Genomic DNA, 27,458 nt, shown 5'->3' with positions numbered 1-27,458 from the left:
CTAGAGGAATACAGACTTTATGTGTATTTTAAAGTTTTAGAGTTCAGCAGTGTGCCACATATAAAACTTTACATATTTTAAACATTATCTAAAATATGATTTGTAAATGTTTACATTATTATGTCAAATCTCCACTCAGCCATAGGGGTGGAGGGCCAAATCTGAGGATCTCCAGTGAAGCTGGCGGTGAGATGAAACAAGACAGGTCGATAGGTCGAGATGAAGCGAAGAGTTCCATGGCCAAAGGCGAAGCCACAGGATCATCTCAAGCTGATGCTGCTGATGGTACCTGTGGCTCGACATTAGAGCAGATATAGCCCATGGCTTGAAATGGACTTCTGACATGAATTGTTAACATTTTAACCTGTTTAAATGTTTTACAGGTTGTTTTGGACAGTGGCAGACACATTGTCAGGGGGCCGTCATCATGGTCTTCCTCATCCTCTCTGGATCTATCGATGGTTGAGAAGAGTACTGTGTGAAGTACTGGCGGCTAGAATATTGTTTGTTTTTTACACAAACTGCACGATTAAGTCGTTTATCGAATCGAAGAGCTGCAATTTCAAAGCTGTAACATTGTAGCCATGTTAATAACGTTTGTAAGAAACCAAACCATTTGTAAATCCGTCAAGATTTCAGCGAGATAAGAGTATTTATGTTCGTACAGATCAATCACCTTACATCAGGTTCCACAGAGCCCGAGAGAAAGCTTGCCTGTGATGAGATGGCCGCCGGTGATGACAATGGTGACTCCGCCGTAAGACATCTAGCCTTTATTATGGATATCTATGTCTAACCCTTCTCCTGGAGGGCTACCATCCTGCAGATTTCAATACCAACCCTGCTCCAACACCTGTCTGTAATCCTCAAGCAGCCCTGAACACCATGATTAGCTGGTTCAGGTGTGTTTGATTCAGGTTGAAGCTAAATTCTGCAGGGTGGCAGCTCTCCAGGACTAGGGTTGGACACCCCTGGTCTATATAAACCAATGTCACTCTGACATTCACGGCAAAGTCTGGTTAAATGCTATACTGCATTTCTGAGCATTCTTTCTGGTTTCTTGTTTCTTGTCGCTTGACGTTGGATTACTTGCCTGTTCTGTGGATTACCACTTTGCCTGTCTCTCCTGCCTTGTTTGCTGTGTAGGACCTTTTGCCTCTATTTGACTATGATTGTAGATTAACCCTCTGAATATAAGCTGTATTTGGATCCTCAGGCTTCATGTCTCCGAGGGAGACTTTTTGAACATCGCAAACATCACCATCCTCCCGGAATTTATTTTGATTTACTTTTTTTTGCCATTGACTTAACAAACAGTTAGAAACCAAATTCGTCCATCTTGGTCCTCAAGGGTCCCTGAGTGAGTTCCTTGATTATACCCTTCAGTTAAGCAGCTCTGCATTCACTGTGGGAGTCGCGGTGGACAAATGTAGCAGTTCTGGCATGGTTACCACATCAGAGTCTCAGAGTCTCCTGTCATGGCCGCTATTCCCAAAGTCTCGTCCCGAGTTGGCCGTTATTCCAGAGTTTCGACCCATCATGGGCACCATTCCAGAGTCCTGTCCCATCAAGTCCGTGCCGGTGCCCTCTTCCTAAGATGGCTGCCGCCACGCAAGAGCCTGTCGCCAACGAGGATTTTCTATTCTCGTACCTTAGCCCGTGTCTGTTTCTGTCAATGACTAGTCAAGACTGTTATGGCAACAGCCATTTTGTGTGTTTGGGCTGCACACCCTGTAGGACTCAGTCTCCTGCCAAGAGTAAAGAGAGGACTCAGTCTCCTGCCCAGAGTCCAGAGAAGACTCGGTGTGCTTTCACACTAGCACTTTTGGTGCGCACCCGGGTTTGATTGACGTCAGAGTTCAGTTGGTTTGGATGATGTGAACGTGGTCTTCTGAACTCGGTTGTGCACCAGCGAAACGTACCCGAGTCCGCTTAAAAAGGTAGTCTGGGGTTCGGTTCATGTGAACTTTGGTATGGTTCGATGCTGATGTGAACGCAATCGTACTAAACCGCGGAAGTGAACCATTATTAATGACGTATGATTTGATAAAAATATGATAAAAACACGTTTTGTGTGCGTTTCACTCATTTACTTGAAGAGCGTGACTCCAGCAGAGAGCTGTAGATCTCATCTCTGCTCGTCTTCAGTGTTCTTTAGAACATTTGCAGTACATTTGCGGCAGATAGACGCAAGTGCCATTACGTACTGAAGCTTTGGTAACAAAACCAACGGTGCAAAAATATAAAAGCGATGGGAGCAACGCTATGCATTTCGCTGCATTCACGCTCGCTGTCGTTAATAAGCAACCAGGTAAATGGCTGCTGCTTTGATGACGCAAACGAACCCCGATTCGGAACCAAATAATATAATATGAACACAGTCCGGCAGGGGGAGGGAAAGCATTCGAACGCTGGTTCGGTCCAGGCAATCCAACTAGCTGTGAAAACATCCTCAGTCTCCTGTCCATAGTCCAGAGAGGACTCCGTCTCCCGCCCAGAGTCCAGAGAGGACTCCGTCTCCTGTTCAGAGAGGACTCCATCTCCTGCCCAGAGTCCAGAGAGGACTCCGTCTCCTGTCCAGAGAGGACTCCATCTCCTGCCCAGAGTCCAGAGAGGACTCCGTCTCCTGTCCAGAGAGGACTCCATCTCCTGCCCAGAGTCCAGAGAGGACTCCGTCTCCTGTCCAGAGAGGACTCCATCTCCTGCCCAGAGTCCAGAGAGGACTCCGTCTCCTACCCAGAGTCCAGAGAGGACTCTGTCTCCTGTACAGAGAGGACCCCGTCTCTTGCCCAGAGTCCAGAGAGGACTCCATCTCCTGCCCAGAGTCCAGAGAGGACTCCATCTCCTGCCCAGAGTCCAGAGAGGACTCCATCTCCTGCCCAGAGTCCAGAGAGGACTCCGTCTCCTGCCCAGAGTCCAGAGAGCACTCCATCTCCTGCTTGTTCCATCATCTCAAGCTGTGAATCTTTAGCCCTGCAGTGGTTAAGCTAACTTCTTTTTTAAGGAACTTAAACTTCTGTTTTTCTCTGTTCCTCTGACCTCACCCACAGCATGAATCCCTTCAGTGGTCGGGCCGATCCTCTTTTCTGAAAGCAGCATTTCCATGAACTCTAGCTTGTTCACACTGTATTATGTTGAGTTTGAATTCATGGTCTACGAGCCTCCACTAGACTGCATGTAGTCTCAATCACATGTCTCTTGGTTTGGAGCAAGTATAATAATATCATCAGAGATATTCTTCACTTGCTCAATACCTGCGAGTGCTGATGTGACTTCAAGATGATTTTGTTCACTGGCCGACGACACTCTTGTATCGATATGTCCCATTATGAACAGCAGATATTGTGATTTTTCTGGACTGTGCTGTAAGATCCAGATTATCGTAACTCCACTTCAGATCAAGCTTACTGAACAAAGTGAAGCTGTTCATACCTTGAAGGAACTCGTCTAGAGTTGAGTTGGGCTACGGCCCCAAATTATTTCTTTATTTGCCCGCCTCATATCCAAAGATTTGCCTCTGGACTGCACTGTGAGATCCATTTGTCTCAGTGTTTTTGTATGGCCATCTCACTAATGCCGTGTTCACTTTAGAGTATCACAGCAGTGTCGTAATCCATAGTGCATAAATATTAATCATATAAAGATATCAGAGGGCACTTTCATACACACGGTTATAGCAGGTGATCTGTTCCTGCTCCATAAAGCCATTAGAGAAACTCTGAAATCAGTCTGAGAGGAGAAACTATTGAGACATTTGATAATAAATGTAGAACAAACGTCCTGAAGACAGAGAAGAGAGCAGAGCCAAACACTCACAGGATCTCAGGACAAGATCAAACTGCTGCTTTAAGACATTTTAAAATGTTTTGGCCCCTAACATGTTAAAATGTCTTAAAGCAATGGGTCAGTTTATTTCTGTTGAAAATTACATAATTGACTTAGCGTGACTTAGTGTGTCAACATACGGGAAGTTGACGCAACTGGAGCTCAAAAGTCAATTTTTAGAGGATGTGAATTAGCTAAGAAAGAGTTGAATTAACACTGAATATTAGGCAGTTATTTCAGCTGAAAGTAGTTTCACTTTACTTTACTACAGAGCAGCTTCACATCAGAGCATCTGTCCTTTTACTACTTAAGAGTTTTGAAGAGTTTTCATATTTGCAGACTGAAACCGTTGAAGATGTTTCTCAATGTTTTGCTCTGGTTGTGTTTGTGGCGTCTGGATGGTGGGTGAATTTAAATGTGTTTTTATGACATCAGTTGTTTATGCATCAGATTCGCTGAAGCTCAAACAGCAGCAGCATTCATTCTCGTCTGAAATTAAAGTGTTATCTGGGTTTGATGATTTGTAGAGCTCAGATCAACATCATCAGTAAATAGGAGTTTTATTCCAAATGATCACAAAGCAGTTAATCTAAACACCATTTTGCTTCTGATGTGTTGTATATTATTAAATCATATTCATAACAATTTTAAATTTCAGATGGTTTTACTTTAGTGATTTAAAAGTCTTAATCTTGTTGTGTGTGTTCTTCAGGTGTGTTTGGTGATGAAATTAAGTCATTGTCAGTGATGGAGGGAAATCCAGTCACTCTAAACACTCATCTTACTGAAATGCAGACACGTGATCTGATAAAATGGACGTTTGGATTGGAAAAGATTCAAATAGCTGGGATCAATAAAGCATCTGGAATCTTCTTCACATTTGATGTTCTTGATGGGAAATTCAGAGACAGACTGAAACTGGATTATCAGACTGGATCTCTGACCATCACAGACAGCAGAACCACAGACTCTGGACTTTATATAGTAAACATCAATGCCAATACTCAGACCACATACAGATTCAGTGTTGATGTCAAAGGTGAGTCACTATTACAGAGTCATTTGTGCTGTCAGACTTCATAATAACTGATTAGTGTTTCACACAGTTATTTAACAAGTAGCCTAATTAAAACAAACCACTTACTTATGATCATGCACACAATTATTAGGGCTTTTTTTTCCCCAAACCTTCTTTGCGTTGCCTGTTTTTACCTGCACCGTTTTAAATTGAATTCTTCTTTTAGTTGGTAATTTTTATGACATGTTGTTCTCTGCTAGTGTACCCTTTTTAAATATGAATATAGTGTTTATGTATTGATCTGATCTCTGTATTCGGTTGTAGATCAGACACATTCACTCACAATAATGACTGTCTTTCTACAATGTCTTTTACAATGATTGTCTTTCTCTTCGCTACGACATCAGACTCACTGGCTTCTTCATACTTTCTTCAGGTTCTTCTCCACACCCTCCTTCAGGTTCTTTAGTCTCTGTATTTCTGATAGTGCTGATCTCCGCTGTTATTGTTGGATCTCTGCTGATTGTGGCTGTCATTGGGCTGTGCTGTATCTGCAGGAAACGCATAGGTCAGGTGAACCTTTAGCTTAAACATCTATAAAAAAAAAACATATTCTTCATGTTTTGACAGAACATGTCATTATAGATAATGAAGACAAGACTGATGTAACACTCTACAAACTTACTGGACACATGATGGTAAGTGTCTCTGTGTCATTTCAATCACATTTACATGCATTCATTTAACAGCTGAATTATTAAAATAAATGCAGATCATATAGCAAAATTTTTGTTTTTAAAAATGTATATGATTGTAGACTGCAAACTTCTTCACAAACTTGAACATATTTGGCAGGGTGCAGTATATTATGTGTTTTATGGTTTCCAGAGTCTCGCTTGTTGGATTAATTAATTTATTTTTGTTTATTACTATTAATAAAGTTGTTCTTGTGCACTGAAATTTCATAATAAAAGTCCCAATAAAAGACTGAAAGTCCTCCATTATGAACAAATGCAAAACAGTCATTTAATGCAAAAAATACAAATAATTGATATCCCATAATATTCAATCTGCACCTCTGAGTATTGTATAGTGATGCTAAGGTCCAGAGCATTATAAATCCTCAAGGCAAATGTCTTTGACTCTGTGTCTGACAGGAATCTGAGATGACGGAGGTGATTTACACGTGTTTCACCACAGAACAATAATCAAACTCTCTGAGATTCTGTTTCCTCACAAATTATGTTCTGACCACATTTTGAAAATCCAAAAAATAAAAATATGATCTTAAAAATAATCTGTGTATTTATTGAGTTCTTTGTCCTATTTCGGGTTTTCTGAGAAGAGGAAGACAGTCGTTACAGATCGCTGAACTTCAGGGGTGAACAGGAGATACAGCAGGGAACATTTTTGTGCTTTCATCTGATCCAACAGCAAAAGACAAAATCTGCGACGGCGTTTCCACTACTTTCCAAAAGAGTAAAACATAGAGAGATTGATTACAGCAGTCAGAAGAGAGAAAGAAGTCACCGTCACTCAGTCAACATCTGTATTAGACACTCACTGTAGTGTTCACAATGTAATGTCTTTTTTTTTTTTTTTTGTATTTGTAATAATAATTCGTTACATTTATATAGCACTTTTCTAGGCACTCAAAGCGCTTTACACATAGAAGGGGGAATCTCCTCAACCACCACCAATGTGCAGCATCCACCTGGATGATGCGACAGCAGCCATATTGCGCCAGAACGCCCACCACACACCAGCTGATTGGTGGAGAGAAGACCGAGTGATTAAGCCAATCAGGATAGGGGGAAGATTAGGAGGCCATGATGGACAGGGGCCAATGGGCAAATTTGCCCAGAATCCTGGGGTTACACCCCTACTCTTTATCGACGGACATCCTGGGATTTTTAACGACCACAGAGAGTCTGGACCTCGGTTTAACGTCTCATCCAAAGGACGGTGCTCTTTGACAGTATAGTGTCCCCATCACTATACTGGGGTGTTAGGACCCACACCAACCACAGGGTGAGCACCCCCTGCTGGCCTCACTAACACCTCTACCAGCAGCTACCCGGTTTTCCCAGATGGTCTCCCATCCAGGTACTGACCAGGCTCAGCTTAGCTTCCTGTACACAAATCACTTCAGTGGGAAACCAGTCTTGGGCTTCAGGGTGATATGGCTGCTGGTAATGTAATGCGAAGGCAATATCACAAGTGTTATTCAAGTCTATATAAAGTGTTACACGTGTACATAACTGATTTGATGTAATAAGTTAATAACTGGAAGTGCATCATCAGTCTGTGAATATTTTTCCTCTCAAAGGTTCATCCAGCAGGAGGCGCTCGACGCTTCACAGGCTTTCCTGTCTGATTGGAACTAAACATTTTTCAGCTGTTTTTTTTTTTTTTTTACATTTACAGGTAAAGTACTGGTAAATATTGTGTAAGTTTGTAACTTAACTTGAATTTCAGAAAACAGTGATCTAAGTAAACTCAACATCTATGAATAGCAAGTCTTACCATGTGGCACAACGTGCAGCCCGTGCTAACATACATTATGTATACTCCAGGAAATCGCTCAGAACACACAAAATTGGACCCATCTCTGGTGAGAACGGTCAAAGATTCCTTATATGTAGACAACTGTCCATGGCCTTAAAACCGTTGCTGAAGCTAGAGCATTAATAGACGACCTACGGCAACTTTTGCTCACCCATGGGTTCGATCAATGTGCCAGCAACAGACCTCTGAAGCTAGATCACAGAATAGTGAACTCTGACTATCACAGAGAAGTACTGACCTGCTGGAAGGTACACTTGGGCTACTGTGGAACTGCCTCAGATAGTTGTTCAACTACAAACCAAGCCAATCAGGATGCCTTGAACCCACTTTGCATAATGTCTACAGAGTGCAGACATTCTGGGTTATCTAATTCCATTTAGATAAAAAGTGCTGTCAAGTCACCTTCATGGTTTTCCACAACACCGATTGCTTCAAAGCAGCTTTACAGTGATAATAGGAACTTCATTTCGTTTTAGAAGAACAGCTAATGTAAGTTTTTGATTAATTTCTGTTGTAAAAACTGATTAGTTATTTAGTTTAGTTCCACTTAACACCATCCTCAACTAAAACAGTAAACCCTGATGCATTCCCAAAAATAGGTTTGAAAGAGGAGAAAGTTTTTAAACTATACAATCATCATCCACGCGCAAACCCCAAAAAAGGCAAATCCATGAAAATGGCGCCAGCATGTACAAATACATTACCTGTTTAGCCAAAAGGCAAGTGCATTTGCATATGTATGTGTGCATATATATTTTTTATTTGTACAGAGGGGAAGGGAAAGAAGCTTTCACAGGGGAGTGTCTAGTTGACACGGTCCCTGCTGACTCTTCAGATCTGCGTTGGGGTCGTGTCTAGGAGCAGGTCCTCCATCAGATCTGGATCCGGCAGACTACAGTTAACCTCGGGATAAACATAGAGACTAACATTAGTGTAGTGTAGGTCAAAACCGACGCGATCATATATATATACTATGTAGATTCTCATTCAATCGATCTGTGCATCTATCTATGATCGCGTCGGTTTTGACCTCAATAGACTGAAGTTAGAGCCGATGGGAAAACTTGATGAGACTCGTCTGGATATGAGGTAAAAAACAAACATAAATTCTGTTGTGTTTCTCACAGAAACCGATGGGTTTGAATCTTAACAAATCAATGTGTCGTCAGGAGCAGCAGGGTTTTTGTGCACGTTGCCTAAGCATGTTTTTTTTGTTTGTATGTTTTCCTCTCATAGACTTGTTACCCATTCACCCCATTATATGACCGGCACACAGCAACGTTTGGAGTTAAAAATCTTCATTTGTGTTCTACTAAAGAAACAGACACACCTACATGTTGGATGCACTGGGGGTAAGCAGATAAACATCTTATTTTCATTTTTGGCTGAACTAACCCTTTAAGCGAGCAGGGCAACAACCCAGTAGAGCATTACAATAATCTAGCCTTGAGCTCATGAACGCATGTACTAACTGTTCAGCATTTTGCATTTAAAGCATGTGCCGTAATTTAGATATATTTTTAAGATGATAGAATGTGGTTTTACAGATGCTAGAAACGTGGCTTTCAAATGAGAGATTGGTATCAAAGAGCACACCCAGGTTCCTCACTGACGACGAGGGCTTGACAGAGCAGTCATCAAGTGTTAGACAGTATTCTCAGTTACTACTTGTGGAGCTTTTCTGTCCAATAATTAAAAAATCATTTTTTCAAAATTAAGTTGCAGGAAATTACTAATCATCCAGTTGCATTCCGTCAATCTTGTGAATTGGTAAGTTTCGTCAGGGCACAAATAAATATAGAGAAAACTAACGCCATGCTTCCTAATGATATCTCCCATTGGTAGCATATACAGGGTGAAGAGCAGCGGTCCTAACACTGAGCCTTGCGGTACCCCATACTGAACTTACGAAAGTACGATTTAAACCATGCCAATGCAATTCCACTAATGGCAACATCATTTTCGAGTCTATTCAAAAGAATATTGTGATCGATAGTATGTTAACCGTGATTTACCTTGTATTATTCTGAAACCGTTCTTCTAGTATGGATCAATGTGGAGTCCTTTATTTCCGCAAATTTGGTGCCAGGATAGATTAAAATGTAGGACTCAATGACTGGAGCATGGAGCACATCATTAGAGATGATCTGATTTCGGACTATCACTGTTTTAGCAAGTTCCCGTGATTATTATTCCCATTACGCTTTTTGTTGAGTGAGAAGGTGCAACCACTTAAAGTTAAAATATTCACTCTGCAATCCTCTGACTAATATCAGAACTGGCCGGTTCGTGTCCGTAAGATAATGTAATTAATTAATTAATTTCACAAACATTCTGTCTCTGAGCGATATCGGGTCCCTTGATGAACAAAGATTTGAGAATCAGAGAAACTCAGGAAATCAACGATCTAAATTAAATCACAACTAAAATAATGATCAGCTGTTAAGATACAAACTTAACGAAACCACATACAATTGGAGTCAGATCAAAATTATTAATGGAGTCAGATTTAAAATGTGAGATTAATAAATGAAGTGCTTTTAACAGAAATGCTGAAAAGTCTTACACGCAGAAGTCCTTCGACCAGGCCGTTAGATTCCGTCCTTGGGCTAACGGAGTGACCTTACATCTAGGATCAAGTGGTTTAATAAAAGCCAACTTTGAAAGTTTTCGGTACATATCCTAATGACAAAGAGGAATTAATGATATTAAGAAGACGATCTATGACCTCTGGAAGCATCTCTTTTCGTAGTTTAGTCGGTATAGGGTTGCGCATACATGTTGTTGATTTTGATGATTTAATGAGTTTAGACAGTTCTTCTCCTATAGCAGTGAATGAGTGGAATTTTTCTTCATTTACACAACAATGCATTGTCTGAAGTGATACTATAGTACATGAGGTTGGCAAATAAGGATATTTATTAATATAATCAACACAAAGTTAACCCATGTTTGTTAATTTCTATATTATTTAATAACTGAATGTTTGTGTCATTTTACTGATATACTTACAACTGTTTTCCTCATTTCTTTTCGTCTTTATTATAGACCCCACTTGTGTGAAGTAACACACACAAACATCTTTGGATTAAACAAGTTAAACTGGGATTCCCTCTTGTGTTTCTCCTACTGGAAACACACACAAAAATCTTTGTTGCACTATACCGGAATCAAATGAGTGTCCCAATGTGGTGGGTAATTTATTCCTCCGTTTTTGTGAATTGGTATAATGTTTAATTAGATCCATACAATGTGTCTTTCAAGTATGTTGTGAGCATAGTTGCACAATCTGTGTACAGGAAAATATAATTGTCATGAAGAGGTCCATGGGCTGGATGGATGTCTGGGTGTCACTCAGACAATATTAAACAGAATAGATCCTTTTCATTAAAAAAGCCCAAGAAACGCCACTTGACAACAAATGATGTGTAAAATCCATTTTACGTTCAGGACCATTTATTGATTGTATTAGAAGTTACTGCACTCCTGACATCAACCAGACCCTCTGTTACCAGAAATAACACACAAAAGATGCAAATCAGATCATAATTCATACATCAAACCACATTAATTAAAATCTGTGAAAAAGCGACAACAAGCACGAAAATAAAGCAATATATATTATATATATATATATATATATATATATATATATATATATATATATATATATATATATATATATATATATATTTTTTTTTTTTTTTTATCATTTTAAATTGTGCTTATATTTTATCAAATCTTTAACCTACTTTATAAATGATTTTATGTGTCCATGTGATGTTGCTGATCAAAGATCATTGTCCCAACAAACACATATTCACTAACAGCCCCATCCAGTGCTGCCATTAGTGATTCTAGGCCTCATGATATTGTATTGCTCTTGGCCTCTTCGATCTTAATCAGACTGGTGGCTCTCAGCACCAGAACCTGTCTCGCCTTTTGCTCTATCAGCGATGGCCCTACAACTAGCTCCACCAACACCTCCAATAACAGCTCCAACAACAGCAGCTCCACTGACAACTGCTCCACCGACAACTGCTCCACCAGCAGCCCCAACAACAGCTCCAAAAGCAGCCATACAAATATCCTGAGTGGTCCAAGATGTTACTTGTAAATGACTTTGTTCAGATGTACACTCCTCTGTCTCTCGCAACTCCTCTTGTGTACTGTCTTGTTCTGGTTTCTCTACTATAGCCCAGTCTTTCAAAAAATATTCCATCCTCACTCGTTCCTCTGTCTCTCTTCTGATCTCGGCTAATCTCATCTGATGTTCTCTCTCTCTCTCCTCCTTCTCTGCTCTCTCTTCCTCCTTTCTTCTCCTCTCAGTCTCCTGCATCTTCTCTAGTGTGTAACAGGAGTTTATGTTCTCAGTCACCAGTCTGTCGATCTTCTCCATGAGTTCAGTCACCTGCCGTCTGTTTGCTGGAGCTTTAATGTTAAACTCATGATATCTCTGACCACATCGGTTAATAAAGTCAGATAATTGAGGATTTGCCCTGATCATTACTTCTAGTGATCTCTTGTGTTTCTGATCTGCGTGAGAAAAGAGGACTAGAGTAAATCTGAGAGCTTCTGCTCCAAACTTCTGCTCAAACCAATCAATGAAACTCTTCTCGTGTTCAGTGAAAGTCCTTAAAGGCAGAATGAGCAGGATGACATGAGCTCCTGGTGAACATAAACGCAGAGCTCTCTTCAGCTCCGAGTCTGAATCAAAGTCAGTGTGAGTGGAGAATCTGAAGTCTGGAGTATCGATCACTGTCACGCTCCTGTTATTGACAACATCAGTGTGTGCTTTACAGGTTCTCGTCACTGATGAAGAGCTCTTTTGGGACTCAAACAGTGGACCATTGAAGATGACGTTTCCTGTGGCGCTTTTCCCGGATCCGGTTTTCCCAATCAACAGCAGATTGATTTTTGAAGATTGAAGATCTTCAGCAGATTGAAGATCTTCATCCTCTCCATCTCCCATCAACTCTTTGTTCGGTAACATCTAAAATACATGAAACAAAGCAGCATACAGTCAATTAAAAGACTCAAAAATTATTGTCTGCTACAATTACAAAAGTTGGGGTGGAAAAGAGAGATGTTAACATATTTACCTGATACGCCATGTCAACGTCTCTTTTCTCTTGTTTAACACCAGAGAGTTCTATCTACAAAAAAAAAAAAAAAAAGTTTAGATATAGAGCCTTGCATTTCAGCCCCACTTATTTACGGCCCTAGGGCCATACTTTAGGCCAATTTTCACATCATACCTCACGTGCAGGCCAGGCTTCTGGTCTGTTACAGGCTTTTCCTTTTTTTTATATCTTAGACATTCATTAATAAAAAATAATAATGTGCTGAGGTGGTGGAAGCAAGACGAGACCATGTTAACGCGGCTGTCAAGACTGTCTTACACAGTGTTTAGAGTCCACGCTTTAGCAGCAGAAGCAGCAAGCGTTCCTTCAGCGCAGCTGCAAAAGTCATGGCCTTTTTACACCTGGTCACTTCATGCATTTTCTCTGATTGAATATCTAGCTCATCGTGAAATGACCAGGTGCAAATGCCTTCAGAAATTTTTAAGAGATGGATTTAAATCCGATCACTCAAATTAATTTAGGAGGTGGTCTGGGACACATTGCAGACAAAACTGGACAAGTGTAGGTCAAAATGCATCTAATTGTTTAAACCACATATTTTTTACTCCTTGCAATGTGTTGAAAATGAACATAAGTCGCAGAGGCTCAAAGACACAATCTCCATTAAAACTAATGAGACCAAATAATATTACCAGTGCTTATGCCGCTCTCTTCAGTTGCGGTTTTTCATCTTGAAATTAGCTGGTGATAAATTAAACGCTGCTCATATCTGTTGCTTTATATTTATTTTGTGGAGAGGTGAATATGAAAGCATATGGGTAGCTATAATCAATTTGAAATGTTATATGCAAAATGACAATGTATATTGCCATTTTACATATTGCACTCCCCTAAAGGATTATTAGGAACACCTGTTAAATTTTTCATTAATGCAATTATCTAATCAACCAATCACATGGCAGTTGCTTCAATGCATTTAGGGGTGTGGTCCTGGTCAAGACAATCTCATGAAATCCAAACTGAATGTCAGAATGGGAAAGAAAGGAGATTTAAGCAGTTTTGAGCGTGGCATGGTTGTTGGTGCCAGACGGGCCGGACTGAGTATTTCACAATCAGCTCAGTTACTGGGATTTTCACACACAACCATTTCTAGGGTTTACAAAGAATGGTGGGCGAAAATGCCTTGTTGATGCTCGAGGTCAAGCTGATAGAAGAGCAACTTTGACTGAAATAACCACTCGTTACAGCCGAGGTATGGAGCAAAGCATTTGTGAAGCCACAACACGCACAACCTTGAGGTGGATGGGCTACAACAGCAGAAGACCTCACCGGGTACCACTCATTTCCACTACAAATAGGAAAAAGAGGCGACAATTTGCACAAGCTCACCAAAATTGGACAGTTGAAGACTAGAAAATCTTTGCCTTGTCTGATGAGTCTCGATCTCTGTTGAGACATTCAGATGGTCAGAATGGTCAGAGGTAGAATTTGGCGTAAACAGAATGAGAACATGGATCCATCATGCCTTGTTCCCACTGTGCAGGCTGGTGGTGGTGGTGTAATGGTGTGGGGGATGTTTTTAGGCCCTGTGCCAATAGGGCATCATTTAAATGCCACTGCATACCTGAGCATTGTTTCTGACCATGTCCATCTCTTTATGACCACCATGTACCCATCCTCTGTCTTCCAGCAGGATAATGCACCATGTCACGAAGCTCAAATCAATTCAAATTGGTTTCTTGAACATGAAAAAGAGTTCACTGTACTAAAATGATATCAGTCACCAGATATCAACCCACTAGAGCACCGTCCTTCGGATGAGACGTTAAACCGAGGTCCTGACTCTCTGTGGTCATTTAAAATCCCAGGATGTCCTTCGGAAAAAGAGTAGGGGTGTAACCCGGGCATCCTGGCCAAATTTGCCCATTGGCCTCTGTCCATCATGGCCTCCTAGTAATCCCCATATAATGATTGGCTTCATCACTCTGTCTCCTCTCCACCAATCAGCTGGTGTGTGGTGAGCGTTCTGGCGCAATATGGCTGCCTTCACATCATCCAGGTGGATGCTGCACATTGGTGGTGGTTGAGGAGATTCCCCCTTCTATATGTAAAGCACTTTAGGTGTCTAGAAAAAGCGCTATATAAATGTAATTAATTAATATTATTTTTATTATTATCTTTGGGATGTGGTGGAACGGGAGCTTCGTGCCCTGGATGTGCATCCCACAAATCTCCATCAACTGCAAGATGCTCTCCTATCAATATGGGCCAACATTTCTAAAGGATGCTTTCAGCACCTTGTTGAATCAATGCCATGGAGAATGAAGGCAGTTCTGAAGGCAAAAGGGGTCAGACACAGTATTAGTATGGTGTTCCTAATAATCCTTTAGGTGAGTGTATTTCTATATTTAAGTTTATATTTCCATACATATGTGCAAAATTTGGTGCAAAAAGATGTATAATTTAGATTTGCCTTTTCCTACACTATTTGTAATATTTAAATTTAATACATTATTTTGATACGTTGCAAAATTTAAATTTAAATTAATTACCTGAATTGATTAGATTTGTTTAACATGCTCAAGGAAAAATTTACAGAACTATCATTTAAATAACTGTAACTTAGTGCATATTGGTCACACAAACATGACACATATGTCTATTCTTTTAAATGTCAGGTTTTAAATAATGGAAATCAAATAGAAAACTAATATTCTTTGTTTATGTAATCTGTTTGAAAAGAGAGAGATGTCAGTCGTTCGTGAGCCTCTTCATTATCCACTAAAGAGGCCGCCCCCACAGAGAGTGCGTTTCGTTCAAAGACAAATTCTGACGTGGTCCATGCATTTACTCCCTGCCTGCATCAACTCTAAAAACACAGTGAGATTTGTGAGATTAAAATACTTTGCATTGTTTTGAGGAATAATCCTGAAATAATTTAACTCACAGCTCTATAATGGATAGATTATGAAGGGCTTACTGTAAAATAGCCTATAGTGCAACATTAATAAAGCTTTTTTTTTGTGCAAATGTCTGCTCAGATGCTATAAATACAGTACCAGTGAAACATTCGGACACATTACTATTTGAATGAATGCAGTGTTGGGAAGTAGTGACACTGTTAGCTTAATTTTTCGGTAGTTTGTCAGTAGCTCAGTTACTTTTGAATTAGTGTACAATACTTGGTGTAGCCATTAACCCCATGCCTGTCACCCCCAAGTAGGGCATTTTGTCATACCCATAGTAAAAAGACTGCTGGTCACAAATGATTCAGAATATACTCATAACCAATATACTCAGAATTACTCAGACAGTTATCATGTTGGCTCGTTACTCTCTGTAGAATTTCAGAACACTCTGCTCTGAAGCGAAATGCAAAGATGCGAGCATCTGCTCCTGTATTTATATCCGCGCTGTAAGGGTGGAATGCCGTGAAGCAAAGTTGCAAGATGCAAACGCATCCCAATACTCATTGGCTCATTTAATTTCACTCAAAGAGGACTGGGCTCTCAAGCGAGATCCCATTTTTTCAGATTATTTCTAATGTTCGTAGAAAGTGACTAACTGAAAGGGAACTCAAGTTTCATCCTGTGAAAACCATTCTGAAATCGGACATTGTGTTACCATAGAAACGGTGCTTTAAAATCTTTTAGTGATCTCCTCTCCCTTAGTTGGCAGTGTCAAGTTTCATATTACAAAATGTATTATGATATTTTATAATCAAAACTTTTTATAATCTTGGCAAAATACATAATGCAAGGTCTGAGTCTCAAGGTTCCATATTTGGTGGTTATATATTTATAAATTTGGTTTATAGATTTGTGACAGGAAAATGCATTTTAAAATCTATTCTATGGAGTTTGGCTCTCACCTGGTGGCTGTTTTTGATATAACGCCTAAATAAAATCTCAAAGAAACTTCATTTATTCATATTAACTTCATATTTAAAACATAATACAATTTAAGCCATAGGTCTAAATAAATTATGTAAAACATATTATATAAAATATTTATTATAAAATATAAACTAGTACAGTACATTTTCTTTACAGTAAACAGACTTTTATAACGTTTTCATACTTATTTTTTATTGTATTTTTTGTCTTCTTTAAAAAGAGACCAACCATAGGTCTGTATTAGAAAGCGTTCATTAATTAGAATACTATGAGTAAGGAATAATTAATGATGGGCTGTTGAATTTGAAAATGCGGTCACGATGTGAAGCGAAGTCCTGTTTACTATATTTTTTTGCTTGGTCAGTGCGTTTTGTTTCTGATTTGGTGTGGGCTTGATGTGGGTTTTGATTCTGGTTTGGTTTGGTTTGGTGTGGGTTTTGGTTCTCGTTTTGTTTGGTTTGGGCTTTGGTTCTTTTGCTGTGCGTTTCCCTGAAAATAATTGCACATCTTAGAACATTCGTCAGACAATCAGATTCAGGTTATGCTTACCGGATTGTTCATTAAAGCCGAAATGTGCCCAATGTCAGCTTTTAAAGTAGTTGGAGTATTTTAATTACTCGCACTCTCATCTCGCCTCCCTCTGCCATTGTATGCTACCACACAAAGCACATCTGCAACAAATTACGTCAGAAAATAATCAGTACATTATAATCGGTTGTGGTCTATTACTGAACCGATACCGGACTAACCGATTACATCGCAATGCATCGAAGAAACTATTTATTTTGACAGCCATATTGTGTTTACACCTGGTTTACACCTGGTTTAAATGCTGGATTTTCAAAAGCATGTGAAGTTAATGGCTCCATTGTTGCAGTAAATTTGAACAACGTTCTTGAATTAATCATTTAAAGATGCAGGCCGGTATGTTAATGCAGGGTTGCATTAACATTGACTTTACATTTTCATCAAGCGGCTCCTCCTGCGATCTTTCTTGAAGCCAATATGGAAGTAATGTAAACTGCAGTTCCTCGACTGGCCACTGGGGACAGGCTCCAGAAGGAGCAGAATCTCATTGAGCCTCATGTTAAAATGCCCAACTTCCCAGCAGAAAAAAACATGTTTACAGCCTGAGACAAATTGGGGTTTTGGTCTATACGGCTAATTTAGCCCTTCATGACGATTGTGAGGGGGGTGATTTTTTTATAACTCTTTCATTTACATTATATATAGCCTTAAAGTTCTGCATAATTTAGGGCGTGGCCACTTTGAGTGACAGGTGGATAGCCATTTATCGGCCATCTATAGTCATTGCGTCACCTAAGCTCCGCCCACATCCTGCCTATTTTCCCATTTTCTGTAATCCGGGAGTGAATCGCTGCTAAGATGGCGACCCCCAGCTCGTCCCTACTATAAGCTTCAGAAGGGCTTATCGGAATCCTATGGGTGACGTCATGGACACTACGTCCATATTTTTTTACAGTCTGTGATTTTCACACCCCTAAACATGACCAAAACAAAACAAACTGTGATCGGCTGCGTTACATGCCAGTCAAGCGTCCTCTTGGGCGGTCCTTGACCAATGAAAGCCGCGATAGAGCCCAGGCGCTCCAACATGATCACATGGGTATGCGTATCAATAGTACGACGAAGGTGCAATGTTGTGGAAAGTATACGCCAACATGAGTTTGTGCATATGCTACACAGTTTATGGCATGTATATGACATGCTCTTGGGTAGGTTGGGGGGTTTGTGCATATAGTACGCCATAAAGTGCGTATTATAGGCACATGAAAAACTGCGTCCCAAATGCATGACAAAATCCATTCCACGACATTGCAGTCTCGTATTATTTATACACATTTTCATGACATTGGAGCTAGAGAGGAGCAATTCAATTGACTGATAGACAACTACTCTGTAAGTGTTTGTAACTTTTCTCATTTGATTGTTTGTTCATTTGTTGTTGGATAAGTGTGTCTGTGTAGTGCTGAGGTGTGTATTATTAGTTTTGGTATATTCTCTCGGTGTGTGTGGGAGTTAGCATTTGTTGAGTTAGCATTTGTTTGGTCATTGCCACGTTGGGAAGCGAGTTTGTTGGGGGCGTTCCCAGCTGCTTTCAATAACGATACTCAAGTGAGTATAAATAGCGTGATAGTCCGCGGCAGCGGAAGCGGCAGTGTGAAGCCCTCCTTGTGTGAAGACCGACGAGTGTAAAGACTTCAACTCTTCCCAGTGCAACTCCGCCCGAGCAAGGACCCCGGCAAGGCACTTGAGTATCATCTTCCTTTTCATTATTTGTGTTCGGCTCTAATTCCTATCTGGCCTTTTCACCATGTGCTTTCAAATCTCAACTATAACTACTAGCACTCGTAAATCACGCTCCGTACGCACGAGACGCCGTAATCCTAATAATTTGCGCTATATCCTAACATCCTCTGCTACTTTACTCTTTATTCCAATTGGTCTCTGGAATTGCCAGTCGGCTGTAAACAAAGCAGACTTTATTTCATCTATTGGGACTCATTCTCAGCTTAGCCTCATGGCCCTAACTGAGACCTGGATCAAACCAGAGGACACTGCCACTCCTGCAGCCCTCTCAAGCAATTATACTTTTTCACACACTCCTCGGCCTATTGGGAGGGGTGGGGGTACTGGTTTGCTTATCTCAAATGATTGGAAATTTGATCCATTACCGTCTCTACCGGCCAATTCATTTGAATCGCACTCAATCACTATTACTCACCCTGTTAAAATCCATGTGGTAGTGGTCTATCGTCCTCCAGGTCACCTCGGTAACTTTGTGGAGGAGTTGGATGTGTTACTTTCTAGCTTCCCTGAGGATGGCACTCCACTGATTCTGCTTGGCGACTTCAACATCCATCTTGATAAACACCTAGCTGCAGACTTCAGCACTCTACTGACTTCATTTGACCTTAAGTTAATATCTACTACGGCTACTCACAGATCAGGTAACCAATTAGACCTGGTCTACACACGCAACTGCTCCACAGACAACACTTTAGTTACTCCATTACACACCTCAGACCACTTTCTCATCACTCTTAACCTCATACTGACTCCTGATACAAAACGTACTCCTACACAGATTACCTTTCGGCGTAATCTACGCTCACTCTCTCCCTCTCGCCTATCCACTATGGTTTCATCTTCACTCCCTCCACCTGCTCAGTTCTCAGCACTGGACACTAACAGTGCTACCGACACTCTTTGCTCCACTCTAACATCCTCCTTAGACAGTTTTTGCCCCCTTTCATCCAGACCAGCCCGCCCCACCCAAACTGCCCCCTGGCTGTCTGAAGTTCTCCGTGAACATCGCTCTGGACTCAGGGCGGCAGAGAGGAAATGGCATAAATCTAAAAACAATACTGACCTTGCCTTTTATCAGTCTCTTCTCTCTTCTTTCTCTACAAATGTCTCCACTGCTAAAACAACATACTACCACAACAAAATCAACAATTGCTCTGACTCTCGCCAACTCTTTAAAACATTCTCCTCTCTCCTTTGTCCACCTCCTCCCCCTCCTTCATCAACTCTTACAGCTGATGACTTTGCATCATTTTTCACCAACAAAACAGCTCTCATTAGCAAACAGTTCTCCTCATCACTAACTGACACGCACATCTCAACAACTAACACGAACACGCTTCCATCCTTCTCTCCACTCTCCGAGGCAGATATTTCTAAACTCATCCTTTCCAATCACCCTACTACCTGTCCACTTGATCCTATTCCCACTCACCTCCTTCAGGCTATTTCTTCTTCAATCACTCCTGCACTCACTCACATTGTCAACACTTCTCTTCACACGGGCACCTTTCCCACAGCATTTAAGCAGGCTCGGGTAACCCCACTGCTTAAGAAACCCTCTCTGAATCCAGCACTTTTAGAAAACTACCGACCGGTATCCCTTCTGCCTTTCATTGCAAAGACCCTTGAGCGAGTTGTGTTCAATCAACTCTCTACGTTTCTTGAACGGGACAACCTCCTAGACAACAACCAATCCGGCTTCAAAAGCGGCCATTCGACTGAGACTGCCTTGCTCTCGGTAACTGAGGCACTGAGACTGGCAAAAGCAGCTTCCAAATCCTCAGTGCTCATTCTGCTGGATCTGTCTGCTGCTTTTGACACAGTTAACCACCAGATCCTCCTGTCAACACTTAAGAGGACGGGGATCTCAGGATCTGCTCTCCAGTGGTTCAGGTCTTACCTCTTTGGTAGGTCCTACAGGGTGTCATGGAGAGGTGAAGTGTCTAAGTCTCATAATCTAGCTACTGGGGTTCCACAGGGCTCAGTCCTTGGACCACTTCTCTTCTCCAGCTACATGTCATCATTAGGTTCTGTCATTCAGAAACACGGCTTCTCCTATCACTGCTATGCGGATGACACTCAACTATACTTCTCATTTCAACCAGATGATCCTACAGTCAGTGTTCGTATCGCTGCCTGTCTGACAGAGATTTCTGACTGGATGAAAGAGCATCATCTTAAACTCAATCTTGCAAAGACAGAATTACTTGTTTTCTCAACCAACCCAGCACTTCATCAAAATTTCTCCATTCAGCTTGGTTCATCGACCATAACTCCATCAAGGACAGCAAGAAACCTTGGAGTTGTGATTGATGACCAGTTAAACTTCACTGACCACATTACTGCAACAGCCCGGTCCTGCAGATTTGCTTTATACAACATTAGAAAGATTAGACCCTTCCTATCAGAACAGGCTGCACAACTCCTGGTTCAAGCTCTTGTTCTCTCCAGACTGGATTATTGTAATGCTCTTCTGGCTGGGCTTCCAGCATGCACTATCAAACCCTTGCAGCTGATCCAGAATGCAGCGGCGAGAGTGGTCTTTAATGAGCCGAAGAGAGCGCATGTTACGCCTCTCTTCATCAAACTGCACTGGTTGCCAATGGCTGCTCGCATCAAATTCAAGGCACTAGTTATCGCCTACAAAACAACCTCTGGCTCTGCACCAATATACCTAAATTCACTTGCTCAGACTTACACACCCTCCAGAAGCTTGCGTTCTGCGAGCGAGCGGCGCCTCGTGGTTCCATCCCAAAGAGGCATGAAATCGCTCTCACGGACATTTTCCTGGACCGTTCCTACCTGGTGGAATGACCTGCCGATCTCAATTCGTGCTGCCGAGTCTGTAGCCATTCTTAAAAAACATCTTAAGACACATCTTTTCCATTTGCACTTGACCAATACAGAATAGCACTTACTGATCACCACAGCAACGACCAAAAGCGCACACTCCTGGATCATATCTACGTCTCTCATCCGGATTTGTGCCTTCAGGCGGGTATGTTACATAGTTATCATAACTATCAGAATCCAGCAGAGGTGTGGACTCGAGTCATGTGACTTGGACTCGAGTCAGACTCGAGTCATGAATTTGATGACTTTGGACTCGACTCGACAAAATGTACAAAGACTTGCAACTCGACTTGGACTTTAACATCAATGACTCGTGACTTCACTTGGACTTGAGCCTTATGACTCGAGAAGACTTGCTACTTTTTGGCAATTTTTCTTTCACACGGCCGCGCTGCTCTCAGTGAAAAAAAGCTGCACCTGTATGCATGCAGAGAGCACGCGCGCTGCCAGCACGAGTCACGACATCCAATCACTGTAGTCCCACGTTGGTTTGATTCGACAGTATCCATAGCTACCAAGTCCGCGTATAACACGTGACTTATTTGGGCTTCTTTTTTTGGCAAGTCGCGGTAAAAAATCTCGAGTTGCGGGTCGCGGTTTTTTGGGCTTATTTAAAAAAATGTGGTTGCTTGTTAGGAAAATATGACAAGCAACTTCGTTTCTTTACATTTATGGTCGCTGTTTTGTCCAAATACATTGCCTGACACTGTCTTCTCACAGCTAATAGCCATAGTGCAACGATACAAGTGCTGTATTCATTCGTCCTCATACATCTCGCCTCCTTCCCCTCTTTGAAGAAAAATTGCGTTCAACGTGCAGGCATGTGATGTGATGTTATAAATGTAAAGAGAGTTCGTAGACGTAAATAGACGAATACATTTTATTATTATTTTTTACAAACAATGCAACCAGCAGAGATATACAGAGATGGAGAGGAAACAGGAGGTAAGCCACCTAATTTAATTTTAAAAATATTTTTTTATAATGTAGGCTATTTATTATGACTATTATTATTTGGCTATTATAAAAATAAATAATAAAAAAAGTATAGGCTACTAATAATAACAGTAGGTATGGTTCGAATGTATATTATTATAAACATGTCTCTATATTGCAGCGCTCTCAGTGTTTTCCAGGGCACCAACTCCCAATCATAGACTGTAAAAAAAAGTGCATATTAATCCTAAATAGTAGCTATGTGAAATTAGTAATTTTCAACACTCTTTAGGGCAGATTGCACATTGAGATGCAGGGCTTATCCTTTTTACGGTTTATAGTGTGCATGTTCACCACTGCACACTGTTACCATAATCCTTCACGTCACTTTTTCTCTTTTTCCATCTCCAAACCTCTTCTGTTCACAGTCTTTATTGCAACTTAAAGAATTTTGTAAAATCCCATCTGTATTTGCTTTTTAAACTCCATGAGATTTCAATTGAATATGTTGCAGGCACATTTATTGATACATTATTAATCATAAATTATACTGATGATAATAAATAATATAATAATATTGGGCTTGTTTTGGGCCCCCCACCCCTCTAGGTATTCTTCATACCTGAGAAGAATATGAAACAGATGTCAGAAAATCTATAGCCTCACATGTTGTATTTGAACTCTTTACTCATATCAATGCTGTTGTGTCAATATTCATTGTCTATTATACACTACGGTATACAATAATATTTCAGTTTCAGTGTATGCAATATTAAGAATATTTTCACTGCTTCAAAAGTCATAAGAAAGCCCTTTCCCTCCAGAAACTGAAGTCATATGCTTTGCCATGGCAAGCTGGCATAAAAAGTATAGCAAAACAAAATAATTGAATAAATTAAATTATTAAAGTAAACCAAATTAAACCAAAAATAAGCTAATCAATATTCCCATAATGGCCCTAAGTTTAGGCTAAAAGGACCCATATCTATTTGAAAGTTGAACTGTTTTGCAATAAGGTCAACACAATACAGGACTGAAGCTGCTGTGCATTGTTCTAGTGCAATATGCTGCTGAAATACAAGCATTTTCTGTGAAAATTTACATTTTCTGTTTTTTTACTGTATTTGCTTAATGTCATTGTATAAAAAGAGGTTTAAATAAATACAAATCTTACAGACATACATAATTTGTATAATTTTTATTTTTGTGGTAAGATGACTTGAAGTGACTCGAAACTAAAATGGTAGGATTTTGGACTCGACTTGAGACTTGTTGGCTTTGACTTCTGACTTGACTCGAGACTTGACTCATCTTTGACTCGACTTGACTCGGGACTCGAGGGCAAAGACTTGAGACTTACTTGTGACTTGCATAACAATGACTTTGTCCCACCTCTGGAATCCAGTGTTCTGTATATTGCGTACGTGAGTTTTTGTTGTAGATGGCTATTGCTGCGCGTTTAGCTAGAATACAAAACCAACCCATTGGGCCACTGAATCTGCATTAACGACAACAGCTGGGGCAACAGCCTTAGTCCTAATGGGTTGTAGCTATCTTAGCTATCAAAATCCAGTGTTCGGCACTTTGCGGACGTGAGTTTTTGTTGTAGATGTCTGTCTTTATTTAAAAAAAAAAAAAAAAAAAAAAAAAAAAAAATTGTTGTGTATTGTGCTAATTAATTGAGATTTCTTACAGCTCTTACAGGTTTTTGGCCTTGTCTGTTCCGTTGCTTCTATTACTCTCCCCTTTTTTGTAAGTCGCTTTGGATAAAAGCGTCTGCTAAATGATTAAATGTAAATGTAAATGTAAACATTGGGCTCGACCTTCTGCCGTCAGTCTGAAGCTCTGGCTATGCGAAAGGCCCCAGGGTGTTCATCAACAGATATGCCCAGGGACGGATTGGCAATCTGTGTGTTCTGGAAAAGTCCAGAACGGCCATCCAAAAAAAAAACAAAAAAAAAGTCTAATAAATAACACAATATGAACCATGGGCCGTCGCCAGGCCCTTTTTAGGAGTGCTGCAGCTTCAACTTATGCCACAGCCCCCCTAAAAAATATGCGATTAACCTTTAAAACATGTGAAAGTGGCGGGAGGCTTCGGCCCGTCTTTTAGTCTGTATGTGTGTTGAGTTCTTCAATCCAAAGCGGCGTCATAAACAGAGGTGTGTGTGTGTAAATCTGAGCCTCATTGGCCTGTCACCGCTTATCAATGTCAAAATATTTCAGAAAACCAATCAAATCAGAGAAGGCGGGCTTTATGTTCACACAGAAACTGCTGAGGCTGAGCACAAATTTTAGCAGCGCAACTCGACGACGTCAAGTGAGAGAAATGTAAGCAACTAAACTAAACATTCATGTTTGACAGCTGTTGCTTTAAGTCAGAAAACAAAAGGTTAAACAAAATACTCAGGCAAATTAATAAACTTTTGTCTAATTTTCATCATTTTGAGTTAAAAAAATATATATGTGATTCATGTAGCCTAGGCCTATTTAACAAACAAGAAATATTAACAAAGCCATTTTCATCAGATTAGGCATATTGATAATGAATGTGTATATATTGTAAATTAATATAATTCCATTTGTAACCTTCAGTAAATAAAATAAAAAAAAACTCATCTTTTTCAGCCTGTATTGGGCATAGGATATGAATGTGTTTATATTGTGAATTAATTTAATAAACTTAAACTTTAATAAACAGTACTAAGAACATTATTCATAAAACATATAAATATCAGTATGTTAATATGTAAACCATTTGTTTATTTTATGTACTGACGAAAATGGAAAAACTATATCAGTCAAAGCTCAGCGTTATGGGCAAAATAAAAACAGAGAAAAAGAGAGATGTGGAGATAAGAGACGAATAATCTACTGCCCAGTGACATGGTTTTCAAGCTATTGTTATCTCATTTTCAGATTTTCAGAACATCTTAAAATGCACATAGCCTATGTAGATCATTGAAATAAAAAATGTATCTGCCTTTTTTTTACAGTGTGGGTATGTTAGTAAGCTACTAGTTAATAGCACAATTTGGACCCGAAACTAAAGTGTAATTTTTTTTTTTCCATAGGCTATTCTCACTGGGGGCTAACCCGCTAAAATGAAAATCCTAGAAACGTCCCTGATATAAAAGCCATCAGCAGGGGCACTAATACAATCACTTATATAATGCTGCCTACGTGCAAAAAAAAAAAAAAAAACAATACCTGAGGAAGACGAGTCGGCCTACTAGCCAGTTTTGGATTGGTCCCCAGATTTCCGGAATCAAATCGCGGCAGAATGGCTAGCAGAAAACGTAAGGAGAAAGGTGGATAGGAAAAAGTTAAAGAAAAGAGGGCCAAGTACAGTGTAGTACATAGTACACCACAGTACAGTGTCTGTTGCAAACAGCTAGGGACCAATGGCCGGATGATGGGCCTATTTCGGAGAAAGTCCAGGGCTGTTTTTTAGCCCCAGTCGGTCCCTGGATATGCCTGAGATTGGCTACATCGCTCAATGCGGTAAAAACATGTTATAAATGGAAACTCTGCCTATACTTGTGCCTGTAAATCATTTTTATTTTAGTTATTGTTGCTTTTGTGCAATAGATGAATAACAGCTTTCGTTTTTATAAATAATTATTATTAGGATTATTGTTATAAATAACACCCATTAGCATCCAAATGGACTACATGCACACACACACACACACACACACACACACACACACACACACACACACACAACCATACAGCCAGTGCAGGCAGTAATCTTGGACAGCTTGTCTAAGATTATTTCTATGAGTAAAGTAGCCTGTTTTGTTTGAACATGCTAAACAACATATCTAATAATTTCTTTCATTTTCATTTTGCAACTTATAAAATTGTTAAAATAAACACCATATGTTAAAAATAGTTTAAGAAATAATAATTTAGATAATATCATTGAATGTAAATCACCATTCTGACATACATTTGGCTCTGAATGCATTTTGAAATTCAAACTATTATCACGCAGTATTATGATAAAAAAGCAATACAAAGTGTCCTACCCGTGAGTCTCAATGAATTTAGAAGAAAATAACCTAAATGCTGTCTGTTTGGTCAGCACTTTATTTAATTAAAACACAAAAAATCCAAATACTTTCCTAAAAAAAGAAACAAAAATAAATATAATTGCATTTAAAACAAAACTGAACTATTTTAATGGCTGTAACAGTAGTGTGTGATAATGGAGGATTAAAAAAAATTGAACAAAACAAACAAAAACAGTTAGACTCGGCCAAGATGGGGCAGGATAAGGCTAGGGCATAGAGAGGCCTGTGCAAAACTCTATTGAGATATGCACAATACATATAATCTTGTAATATGAATTGCATTTATGTAAATTATTAATTACAATTGCAGTAGCCTATAATTAGCTCCTTTCAGTCGTGTCAGATTAATTGTTGAGCAGATCTGATAACGCACAGCTGTGTCAACATTCACTATCAGATATAAGGCAGGTTATTCGTGTGCTCCAAAACAACAACATGGCGAATGTGAGCGCTTTGGAGAGACAAAAACGTTTATTTAACCCTCACCAAACATATCCAGCATCAAGCTCCGGTAATGTTATGTCTTACCGAGACCTCTAAAGCTGAGCATAGCTTCATGTACATTTAATGTAGCTTACACATTTCCAGTGCAACATATATTTGTTAGACAAAAACAAATACAGATTTATTAAACGTCACACTTACTGGAGACCGAGGAGGTAAAATGCCTTCCGTCAACAATGGGCTTCAACAAAATGTCGGTAATATCATTTTACTTTCACTTTTAACAGAGTCACGTGACCGGGATAATATTGGTTTGACGTTGACGCTGGATGTTTGATATTTGTCAGAAATTTAGCTTCGAAACTTCAATAGATCAATACGATTCAGCTTAAGAACAAAAAGCATGCATTTAAAATGTAGAAGA

General features: G+C 40.0%; 2 protein-coding genes across 8 annotated transcripts; one reads left to right on the top strand and one right to left on the bottom strand.

Annotated features, from left to right (window-relative positions):
- The first annotated feature begins 3,999 nt into the window (after positions 1–3,999).
- LOC137039973 (uncharacterized) lies at positions 4,000–8,739 on the top strand. Of its 4 annotated transcripts, XR_010897791.1 has the most exons (6): positions 4,000–4,226; positions 4,538–4,864; positions 5,280–5,411; positions 5,489–5,541; positions 7,173–7,270; positions 8,648–8,739. XR_010897791.1 is itself a non-coding variant. In XM_067415353.1 (5 exons), exons 1-5 carry the CDS (start codon positions 4,181–4,183, stop codon positions 7,218–7,220), a joined length of 606 nt encoding a protein of 201 aa, XP_067271454.1. In that variant the 5' UTR covers positions 4,000–4,180; the 3' UTR covers positions 7,221–7,336. The 4 variants fall into 4 exon arrangements, 3 of the variants coding, with proteins under 3 accessions (XP_067271454.1, XP_067271455.1, XP_067271453.1); XM_067415353.1 differs by lacking the exon at positions 8,648–8,739 and having other exon boundaries at positions 7,173–7,336; XM_067415354.1 differs by lacking the exons at positions 7,173–7,270; positions 8,648–8,739 and adding an exon at positions 6,001–6,124 and having other exon boundaries at positions 5,498–5,541.
- Positions 8,740–11,118: 2,379 nt separating this feature from the next.
- Positions 11,119–27,306, bottom strand: LOC137039968 (GTPase IMAP family member 9-like). Of its 4 annotated transcripts, XM_067415340.1 has the most exons (5): positions 27,236–27,279; positions 25,722–25,798; positions 16,941–17,062; positions 12,514–12,567; positions 11,119–12,404 (listed from the first exon to the last, which is right to left on the bottom strand). In XM_067415340.1, exons 3-5 carry the CDS (start codon positions 16,950–16,952, stop codon positions 11,310–11,312), a joined length of 1,161 nt encoding a protein of 386 aa, XP_067271441.1. In that variant the 5' UTR covers positions 16,953–17,062; positions 25,722–25,798; positions 27,236–27,279; the 3' UTR covers positions 11,119–11,309. The 4 variants fall into 4 exon arrangements, with proteins under 4 accessions (XP_067271441.1, XP_067271442.1, XP_067271443.1 ...); XM_067415341.1 differs by lacking the exon at positions 25,722–25,798 and having other exon boundaries at positions 27,236–27,306; XM_067415342.1 differs by lacking the exon at positions 16,941–17,062 and having other exon boundaries at positions 27,236–27,296.
- Between the last annotated feature and the right edge of the window lie 152 nt (positions 27,307–27,458).

Source organism: Pseudorasbora parva, chromosome 14, assembly GCF_024679245.1.
Source record: "Pseudorasbora parva isolate DD20220531a chromosome 14, ASM2467924v1, whole genome shotgun sequence".
Classification (NCBI taxonomy): domain Eukaryota; kingdom Metazoa; phylum Chordata; class Actinopteri; order Cypriniformes; family Gobionidae; genus Pseudorasbora; species Pseudorasbora parva.
Note: the sequence above shows the minus strand (reverse complement) of the source record. Positions and strands in the feature narration are given on the sequence as shown.

What these genes read in the sequence shown, in the direction of transcription:
- LOC137039973 (XM_067415352.1), top strand. Translation starts at nt 4,181, where the DNA reads ATGTTTCTCAATGTTTTGCTCTGGTTGTGTTTGTGGCGTCTGGATG. An exon ending in GTGTTTGTGGCGTCTGGATG is followed by an intron (nt 4,227 to 4,537) that starts GTGGGTGAATTT and finishes TGTGTTCTTCAG; the next exon opens with GTGTGTTTGGTGATGAAATT. An exon ending in ATTCAGTGTTGATGTCAAAG is followed by an intron (nt 4,865 to 5,279) that starts GTGAGTCACTAT and finishes TACTTTCTTCAG; the next exon opens with GTTCTTCTCCACACCCTCCT.
- LOC137039968 (XM_067415341.1), bottom strand. An exon ending in ACGTTGACATGGCGTATCAG is followed by an intron (nt 12,405 to 12,513) that starts GTAAATATGTTA and finishes CATGTATTTTAG; the next exon opens with ATGTTACCGAACAAAGAGTT.